The sequence below is a fragment of the Tasmannia lanceolata genome, unplaced genomic scaffold (assembly GCF_043159265.1).
Source record: "Tasmannia lanceolata isolate RefF3 unplaced genomic scaffold, GAP_Taslan_0.1 ptg000044l, whole genome shotgun sequence".
Classification (NCBI taxonomy): Eukaryota; Viridiplantae; Streptophyta; class Magnoliopsida; order Canellales; family Winteraceae; genus Tasmannia; species Tasmannia lanceolata.
The window spans coordinates 22484228-22493765 of record NW_027518721.1 but is presented as its reverse complement, the minus strand read 5'-3'; the positions used below and the strand labels follow the sequence as shown (position 1 = coordinate 22493765).

Below are 9538 nucleotides of genomic sequence, written 5' to 3'. Positions count from 1 at the left end.
GAGTTTTGGACACAAAATACATCAATCATCCTCATGCTAATGTTGTATGAGGGAGGGAAGGAGGGACGTCTTGCTGTTGCTGCAGCAAGGTCGAGGATGATGAAGGTAATTGCCACAAATATGGATTTTCAAATAATGTCTGGTAGAGAAGATTTGAAAATTAGATTTTTTTTTTTCCACTGTTGTAGCTGATTTGGAAATAAAAGGATCCGATCCAGTTCCAAATCTCAACTGCAAATGTGAAAAATCCAAATCTAAATCTTGTGGGTATCCAAACATGGCCTTAGTTCACGGCTGGGCAATTTTGCGGAAAGCCATTTCATGGCTCACTTTTGCAGGAGAGTACAGCCACACATGTTCAGTTTTTAGAAGATTTTGTCTTATTCATTTTTATGGATCTGAGGTGGATGTTCTCTCTCGCAAAAGTGAGAAGCAATACGGCTTACCAATTTCCACTACATGTAAGATTTTATATGGTGCAAGATCTTATAGTCCCGCATTATAAAAGTACTGTGCGAACGAATCATAGGATGTTCCAAACCGTCCATACGGTAGAACACAACGTAAATAGGTTGTGACCGAAAAAAACATGTCCACAGGATGATCCTAGCCCTCCGATCTATAGAGATTTCCCTAATATGCAGTTCCTCTATAGATCGGAGGGTTGAGATCATCTTATAGAAATGATTTTTAGGGCACACCCTATTTACGTTGTCGTGGCCCATCACTATAGTGTGGTCCATATAGTACTTAAAAAAAGGAAAAATTGCCAATAGGGGACATCAAAATACGAGAATTGCCAACAAGGGACACACTTTTGAAAAATTGTTAAAGAGGGTTATAATAACCCCCTTTTTTGAGAGTTTGATAACCCCATTTACAGGTTGATAACCACCTTCCAGAGACTTGATAACTCCCATTTTGTCCCTCTCTAACAATTTTTAAAAGGTGTGTCCCCTGTTGGCAATTCTCGTATTTTGATGTCATCCATTGGCAATTTTTCCTTTAAAAATACAAGTTGATAAGTGAAACGTCACCTTTTTATTTCTTGGCTAAACTCGAATCTTTTGGTATTAATAAGAGAGATTTTGTTGCAGCCAGTCTAAAAAAAAAGGAAGGGATTGCTAGACAATTTCGCGGAAAGCCATTTTGCGCCTCACTTTTTAATAAAATGAATAAGACAAAAGATTGAAACGAAAAAGTGGTAAATAGTCAACCCATGTGGTTGTTCTCTCGTGCAAAAAAGGAGCCGCGAAATTGGCTAGCAAATTCCTTTTTTGCCCCTTTATATACATCCTTCCAAGCTATCACCAAATCTACTGATAAATCCTCCATGGGTTTTTAGGGTTTGTGAATTTGACCCTCGTCCACTGTAAGTAAAAAAAAAATCATTTCATCCTCATGTCTCTATCACTGATTATTTTCCTTTTCCTACTCTTATTTTTTTGAATTTCTAGCCGTTTAGATCTAACCTGGTTTCTTGTGCTTTCTCTTTTGCTTTATTCTTTTCATTTCTGTTCAAAATTAGGGTTTGGTAGTTCATTTTTCAAGCTTTTGAAACTAGGGTTCTATTTTGGATTATTTATTTCTAGAAACTAGGGTTCTAACTTGGGTTTTTTTTTATTTTTTTCTAATTTTTTAGGTTGCATGAGTGATTTGATTGAAGTGTATGCAGTTATTTTGTTGAGAAAATAATCAATTTTTAGTTATTTTTTATTTATTTTTATCATTCATTTTTTTTTAATCTTAGGGTTTGATGTTATTGCATTGGATTGTTCTATGTCAGGGTTTTCTTGGCATGAATGCTCTGAAAAATGGAGAGGATCTGTAAATATGTGTAGATAGTTAGATTTAGATTTAGATTTAGATTTTCCTTTGTTTCTAGCCATTCTACTGTAGAGTTGGGTATAGAGACCATGAATGAAACTAGGGTTTCGGGTTTGAAACGAAAACGAGCAGACCTTTATCTATCTAGCTCTGGCTCTGCTCGGGCTAAGTTCGCACGCATTGATGTGAAAAACCGAGAGTCTGTTGTGAAGAATTATGATAATTTTGTCAAGAGTGGATTGCCTCGACGCCTTATGTTTTATACCAATGGGGAATGGAGTGACTTTCCGGAGAATGTGACCCAATCATTGATTGAGGCATTTAGGGTTAGGAAATCAGCTGTTGAGGTGACCATGCAGGGTTGTGTTTATGTTGTTGATTTCCTCAATATGGTTCTAATTAATCTGAATTCTGGTGTTCAGCAGTCGATAGCTTGGATTGACGAGTCTGAAAAATGTTTCTCTCCTAATGTTTTAATTGATTGTGATGATGTGCCAAGTGATGGAAATAAGGTTGAGGTGAAACTTGAGGTTGAGATTAGTGGAGCAGATGCTTTGAAACCTGAAAAGTTAAAGAAAATTGAGGAGAGTGGGGAAGTTAAAGAAGTGATTGCAGAAAATGGTGTTCCGTGTTTGGCAAATGTAGGTTTTGGGTCTTTATGTGATAAACTAGTTACATTGGAAAGAGGTGGTAATGAATACCTTGGTGTGCAGAATGTTTTCCTAAGGGGTTTGAGTACCTTCATTCTACCGAGTAACGTTATTGGAATTTACCGTCATTCTCCAACGAGTGGCTCTGCACTGGCACGGTTTCAGTCATTTGAGAAACAAGTAGAGATCATTAAAAGGTATCGGGGAGATGCCAATGTTCGGCGTGCATGGCATGGTGCATCCAGAGAGGGTATAATTGACATTTTACTTCATGGTTTTGGGAGGAGCTCAAAGCCATCAGATGGAGTGGCTTATGGCACTGGCATTTATCTTGCTCCGGAGGATTGCTCTCATGTCAGGTGTCATTCGGTTTATTCTTTTGCTTTCATTTATCTTAATTAGTTTTTTTTTCTTTCAATTTGAGAAGTAATGCTCTCTCTTTTGATTCATGCAGTGCCAAGTACTGTGATATTGACGAAAATGGTATACAGCACATGTTATTGTGCCGAATAATTATGGGGAGCATGGAACGAGTCCAGCCTGGGTCTGAACAGTTCCACCCCATAAGTGATGATTTTGATAGCGGGGTAGATGATCTTCAAAGTCCAAAACATTATGTAATATGGAATAACCACATGAACACCCACATACTTCCAGAGTATATTGTCAGTTTTAAGCTACCTCTTTCTATCCGAGGTAATTTGGGAGTTCATAAAGCTGACAACTTAGTCGTTCCAGTGGAAAAAAAAACTTCATTATTCTTGTCATATTTCGAAGGCAGTGGCCTAACCCCATTCTGCTTTACTTATTGTTTGACAGAATACTTGGCTGGGCTAAAAGATATTCAATTCAAAGTTGATGAAGTAAGGCTACTTCTATTGTCATACTGTGAAATGATTTGAGTACTCATTTATTTTGTTAATTGTCTTGAGAAAGTGTGAATTTTGTTTCCTTAGTGAGGTGATAGCTCAACAAGTATAGCTAACAAGCCTATATTTGAGCAGTTGGTGGCCTAACAAGCAGGAGCTTTTCTTCGTAGAAGTTCAACTTTGCAGCTCAACTTTGCTTCCTTTGTTGATTTTTCCTGCTTTTATCTAATTGGGGGGAGCCTTGATCAGATCCATTAAATTAAGAAATTCGTAGTGCTTGTGTCCCACACCATCTTTTGAGTTTGAAACAACATCAAATTTGTTCTTATGTTTAAATTGTTAATATATAGGTAAGGGATGGTCAACATGATACTCCTACATTGAGGGCTGTGAACATGCCCACTTCAGCTTGGATGCCATTTACAATGTTGTTTGCTGCAATTAAAAACAGTATATCTCCTCTAGCCAAGGACTTACTTGATCTCCACTACAATGCTTTCAAGGTATTCTTGATAAAATAGTTAGATGATGCATTTGAATGTTGTAAAGGTCTTTTCTTTTCCTTGGGCTGTAGCATTTATACATAATTTGGATTTTGTGGCAGAGGAAAAAAATAACACGAGAAGTGTTAATTAAGAAGTTGAGATTGATTGTTGGAGACGAGTTGCTCAAATCTACCTTGCAGAGGCTTCATTTCAACGTAAGATGGCTTTGCCACCTATACACAAATAGTTATACATGACTTTTGCACTTTTAGACAAAGCCAAAGGCCTTGTTGAGAGATATTATATAATTGGTTTCCTTATTTATTTTCATTTTAACAGTTTTAGGATCACCATAAATTTAAGCTGTGGGTGCTTTTAGGTTGTGCATGTAATATTTTTGTGATTCCCTAAATTTTGGATGATTCGAACTCTTTTAGCTTTTATAGGCAGCAATTTGATCGCACAATGAGGAATAATTATGTCTTTTATTTTGTAGTTGAGCAGTGAGGATTTCAAATTCAGTTTTTTATTGTTTTTTGCCTCCGACTTTTCTTCACTTGTTAAATATTGTGATGTATGTTGATCCCACATTCCCACCATCAATTTTGTTAAATAAAATGTGTTTGAAAGCAACAATGAATACAAAAAATTCATTAATGTTCACTGATTAAACAATGAATAAGAAAAGCCCTTAATATCTACTGATTAAGTGTCCCATCTATATCTATCTTCTATAATATATACTAAGCATGTTTTTTTTCCACTGTCATTCGTCTTTTTTGCAGGAAAATTTTTTCCTAGAAAAGTTTTTCCCCTAAGATAAAGGTTTTGCCACTAATCATCGTTTGCCACAATTAATTTTGATTTGCCGTTATTTCTCAAATTTTCCGGCTAATGATTTGCCATTTTAAAATTCTTCACCTGTAAATTTGCTAAGTTAGGGCCCCAAAACAAAATCGTTTTGCAAAATTATCTTCTAATTTGGCCACCTATAAAGTCGCCCCTATAAATTCTGTTTTACCCACTACCAATCAAGTTTTGCAATTACCAATTACACTTCCCCCAAACTTTCAATTTTTGAAAGCTATTAAAACTAGGTTTTTTGAATTTGATTTTAAATGGGCTGAGAAAATCTTGCCCCTTCACATTATTTTGCCCTCCAATAAGGAAATAAAATCTTTGAAAATTTTTCCTTTTGTACCGCCTTATTTAGTTCCTTTCCTCTCCTTTCTTCTACGAGATTTTTTTGTTAGCTGGCATGCCATAATTAGCCCTCAATCCTATCTCTTCCCATTCACATTCCTTATCTATTGGACACTCTTTCAAGTCCCAAAACGCATCCTCACAAACAGAATTTTAAAAAAATTCCCTTTTATATTGCCAGATTTATTTCGTTTCCTCCCCTTTCTATCATCTTTACATGTCTTCTTTAAATTTTAGTTATTCTTTTTTCCATTCTCATCTATTGTCTGAATGGTCTTCCATTCAGGATAAAAAACCGTCCTCCATCACAAGCCACCGTATATCAAGCCCAATTTCAATTTTTAATATCCCGCTACTAATCCCGCCCACCCCACATTCAATTTTTAATTTGATTCTGCAATCCCAAGATTTCTCATTTCCTTTTTCATAAACGTATCTTAAAATTAGGCAGTCACCTTTCAGTTTCCCAAACCATAAGTAGTGATTTCTACAGTTTCCTTCCTAAGTCGGTTTGGCCATAAGCATCTGGGTCTCTCGCTGCGACCATGGAAGATGTCCCGATTGTAGTCACGAAAGGTAAGGTTTATCTTTTTTATTTTCTTTCTATTTTGTATTTCAATTTTCATTGTACATTTCTTTCTTTTTTTCTTTTCTTTTTTTTTTTTTTGGGGGGGGGGGGGGGGGGGGGCGCTTTCCATCTTCCCCCAAACATCATATCCCATTCTTTGGAAGATACAATAGGGAATGGTGCAGTCGATAGATGTCAAACGAAGTGTCAAGGGTGAGTGCTTCTTATTCTTCTTCTTCTACTATTACTTCTATTTTCCAATGCTGAAAATCTTCACGTTCATTTCCCATCTATATCAGATTTATAGTGATTGTTAATGTGGTTTTAGCAACTCTTTATTGACTGTGATCTAACCCTTGTGTGCGGGACATTGGTTTTGATTTCAAACCCCTCTGATTATAAAGGTTTATAAGTGAAAATGGTTTTTTGAATGGTTAATAAGTGAAAATGTTAGTGTGGTTTTATTGACTGTGTGCCTGTGTTCTGGAGTTTGGTTTTAAAATAGCATGGACTATAAGGATGAGGCCCACAAGATGTTAATAAATGTTTAACCTGAGAAATATGGGGTTTTTCCAGAAAATAGTCGGTGTGAAAGAGTGGGCCATTTCCCCCTTTATCGCGGGGAGTTTTTAATCAATAAGGTTTATATCTGGAAATCCTTGGTTTGTCCTGTCTTCATAAAACTCCACGTTGTTTGAGATAATCTTTGAGTTCTCTGTCATCCTTAAATGCAAATGTTTAACCCCTGATTAATCAAGGTTTGTGAGTGGAAATGTGTGCCATGCTAAGTCGTTTGCTTATAAAATCTTTGGTTTATAATCAACATCACCAAGAATGCATAGCTAAGTCGTTCTAAACATTTGCAGTTCTGGCAATAAAATAATTGGTTTTATTATTTGAGTTCACAGTATTGCATTCTCTCTATTTCTTAATCTTCATTGCATTCCATTCCTCCTAATTTTTGGTCTTTCTTGCATTCCATTCCTTTAGAACCCATTTTAGATTCTGGTTTGGGTTTATTTTGGGTGGGACAAGGGTTTTTAAGAGCAAATTGTCAAACAACCGTTTGCTACCGTCACACCCTTAGATTTCCTAAATCATTGAATGCCAAACAAATAAAATGATTCCATGTCAAAGAGATGGTTGTGGGGCCCTTTTACACCATGCATAGCATGGGCCGTAATATTAGTAAGTTATATATAGTTGTCTATGTATCCATATATTGATGTATGTGTGTATAGATATGTGATAAACGTAGGTGTCACTCTTCTAGGCATGTACGTACTCATAATTTCATATATACACACATCATGTATTGTGTTTATTTGATAGAAAAATCAGATGTGGAAGTGTCCCATCTTACTATATTGTCTTATAAGTAATAAATAAAAATTCTAGTTTTATTGTGTAGTGGCATTATGGTGACTGTTAGATTGTTAAGTTGTCATATATTCATACCCCGATAAGATTTTACTTTGGTACTTAGCACTTCGATATGTTGATCAACAGTTTAATTGGTGTCCCATTGTATTTGGTTTTTGGTAGACTGAAAATAGTGAAAACCCTTGAAATCAGATAACCCTTGTAGTGCAATTGAAACCTCTGTTTCTGCAATTTAGTACCGTGGACATCATTGTGTCTCGCCCGTACATTTACTACTAGTCTTGTCTAAAGCGACTTTGAGAATTGAGACTTGTGTACCATTCAAAAAAAAGAAAAGAAAAAGAAATAATTGAGACTTGTGTCCCCTGATTGGATCATGACCACATGTTTGTCAACAAGCTCTTTTTATCTATCTAAAATTCAGTGAATGTATTTTTTGTGCATTTAGATCTAAATCTTCACCATTAAACATGCTTTGGAGTTTGGAGTGATATGTATAGTTTAACGGATTACCTTAGGTGAGTATGTTCTATTGCTCAATGCAAACACTGCTATTTCAAAAGATTTGTGGTCATTTCAGTTTGGGACAATCCGTGATGACTTTTGATTAGTCTTGGTAGATTTCCTGTAATTGACAGTATCGGCCGTGCCACCTATCCACCTCGTGGTTCTCATTCAAGAGGTAGAACTGATTTCCTACTTAATCATTCTTTCCCTCAGCCTTCACTTCTCAAAGATGGTTATGAGAAAGTGCCTTGGTTCTGTGTTCTTTGTCTGTCTCTTGATTATGTTACCCACTCATCCTAGGTATATGACCTTCCTATGTTGACATCTTGTTCGATGGTCTACTGCTTCTCAGATTTCTAGCGCCACCATTTGTTTATGGTCGCAGGGGTAAGCTGCACCCATTTGTGTTGCCCATACCTTCTCGGCATCAGTCCCATTATTCCACTTCCCTGGATCTGTTATTTTTCGATAAATGCACGGAGGATAAAGACTTTATTACCTGGAAGGGGATGCCTTGCCCCCTTCCCTGCTGTAATCTGGCTACTATCGTGAATAAAATTTTCGTTATGTTCTCAGAAAATAGTAAAAAACGAAAACGAAATGTTTGTTCTTTATGGAGTCTGTTCAGTAGTCATATCGCTACTTGTGCTGATATTTTAACTTCTAAGCACTTAATATGAGGAACGCAAAGAGAAACACTAGCCTGAAACCCACGGAAATTTTAATAGATGTTCAATGGTACTTTCAAAGTTTTCGGGCCTAACTAAATAGATGGTTTGGTTTCTGTGGTTGCACTGGCAGCCACCCAAGCTTTCCCAGGTCGCACAGCAGAAGCTTATGCGTCCGGTCGTTCGGAGATGATCGATGCTGGAAAATTGCATGGCAACTCACTATATAGCAGGTATTTGCCCTCCTTTCTTAACTTGTTTAATGTACAGGTCGTCTTATTATTTGTAGGCTGTCTTTCATTTATTTTTGTAAGCTTTGAATCATTAACTTTTCAATAGCGTAGTAGCTTGTAAGGGTTTTAAGCACTGGTCGATATCATGAATTCATTAAATCTCTGTTTTCTTTTTTGTTCTTGTGTAGGGGATGAACTTCACAGCTTGTTTGTTGTGTGTGCGCGACACATGATTGTGTGATGACCCATGTAGGGAATTTGTCGACTCGGCGTCAAAGTTTATCTTCTCCAGAACTTTAAGCTTGCTTTTGTTTTCAATCATCCAAAGTAGCAGCTGTGATGTGTCAGTTATGCTTTTGATTAGTGCAGGTGTCTGTTTTTGAGAATTTATTTTTCTGTCTCAGTTAAAAGATTGGATTTAGTTGCGAAGGAACTTTTTATGGATGGATTGGATTAGTTGCTAAGTAACCTTATGGAAAGAAAAGCAGGTAATTCCACCTTGTTAGATGCTTCTTGATCAGTGAAGTTGAAAGCTAATGCTTCTTGATACCCTCACTGTCTCACTCTCTCAAGCCTCCCAGCAAGATCTGTAAGATTTTTGCCGTTGATTGCAGGATTTCAGTGTTTTCTTGCTAGCCAATTGCTTGGGATTCTTTCCATATCACTGAATGCGTATAAGGATTAATAGGATTAATCATGAATGTGTATAATGATTAAAGGTTGATTGTTTTAAGGAATTTCAAACTACTTTCTCTACCATTAGAAATATAGTGTCTGAAAAAGCAAAGTCTTAGCTTGTTTCTTATTGGAGTCCACCTCTCCTATGGGAGAAGACATGTAGCAGCAAGAAAAGGTATTAAAATGGCTTGGATTCTGACTTAGAGGCGTTCAGTCATAATCCGACACACGGACCTTTTATCTAATAAATGCATCCCTTCCAGAAGTCGGGGTTTGTTGCACGTATTAGCTTTAGAATTACTACGGTTATCCGAGTAGTAGATACCATCAAACAAACTATAACTGATTTAATGAGCCATTCACAGTTTCACAGTCTGATTAAGTGAGGCCAGTTGTGAGAGGGAGGCTTGAGAGGGTGACAGTGAGGAGAGCATAAGAAAGCTCAAAAAAATAGAGGAAAACCCAAT

At 36.7% G+C, this 9538-nt stretch overlaps 1 protein-coding gene across 2 annotated transcripts; it reads left to right on the top strand.

The window, feature by feature from the left end:
- Positions 1-1226: 1226 nt before the first annotated feature.
- LOC143863514 (inactive poly [ADP-ribose] polymerase RCD1-like) lies at positions 1227-8898 on the top strand. Of its 2 annotated transcripts, XM_077374192.1 has the most exons (8): positions 1227-1372; positions 1787-2836; positions 2932-3173; positions 3297-3340; positions 3697-3849; positions 3951-4046; positions 8294-8393; positions 8582-8898. In XM_077374192.1, the coding sequence occupies exons 2-7, from the start codon at positions 1917-1919 to the stop codon at positions 8351-8353; spliced, it is 1515 nt and encodes a 504-aa protein (XP_077230307.1). In that variant the 5' UTR covers positions 1227-1372; positions 1787-1916; the 3' UTR covers positions 8354-8393; positions 8582-8898. The 2 variants fall into 2 exon arrangements, with proteins under 2 accessions (XP_077230307.1, XP_077230308.1); XM_077374193.1 differs by lacking the exons at positions 3697-3849; positions 3951-4046; positions 8294-8393; positions 8582-8898 and adding an exon at positions 3482-3687.
- Positions 8899-9538: the final 640 nt, after the last annotated feature.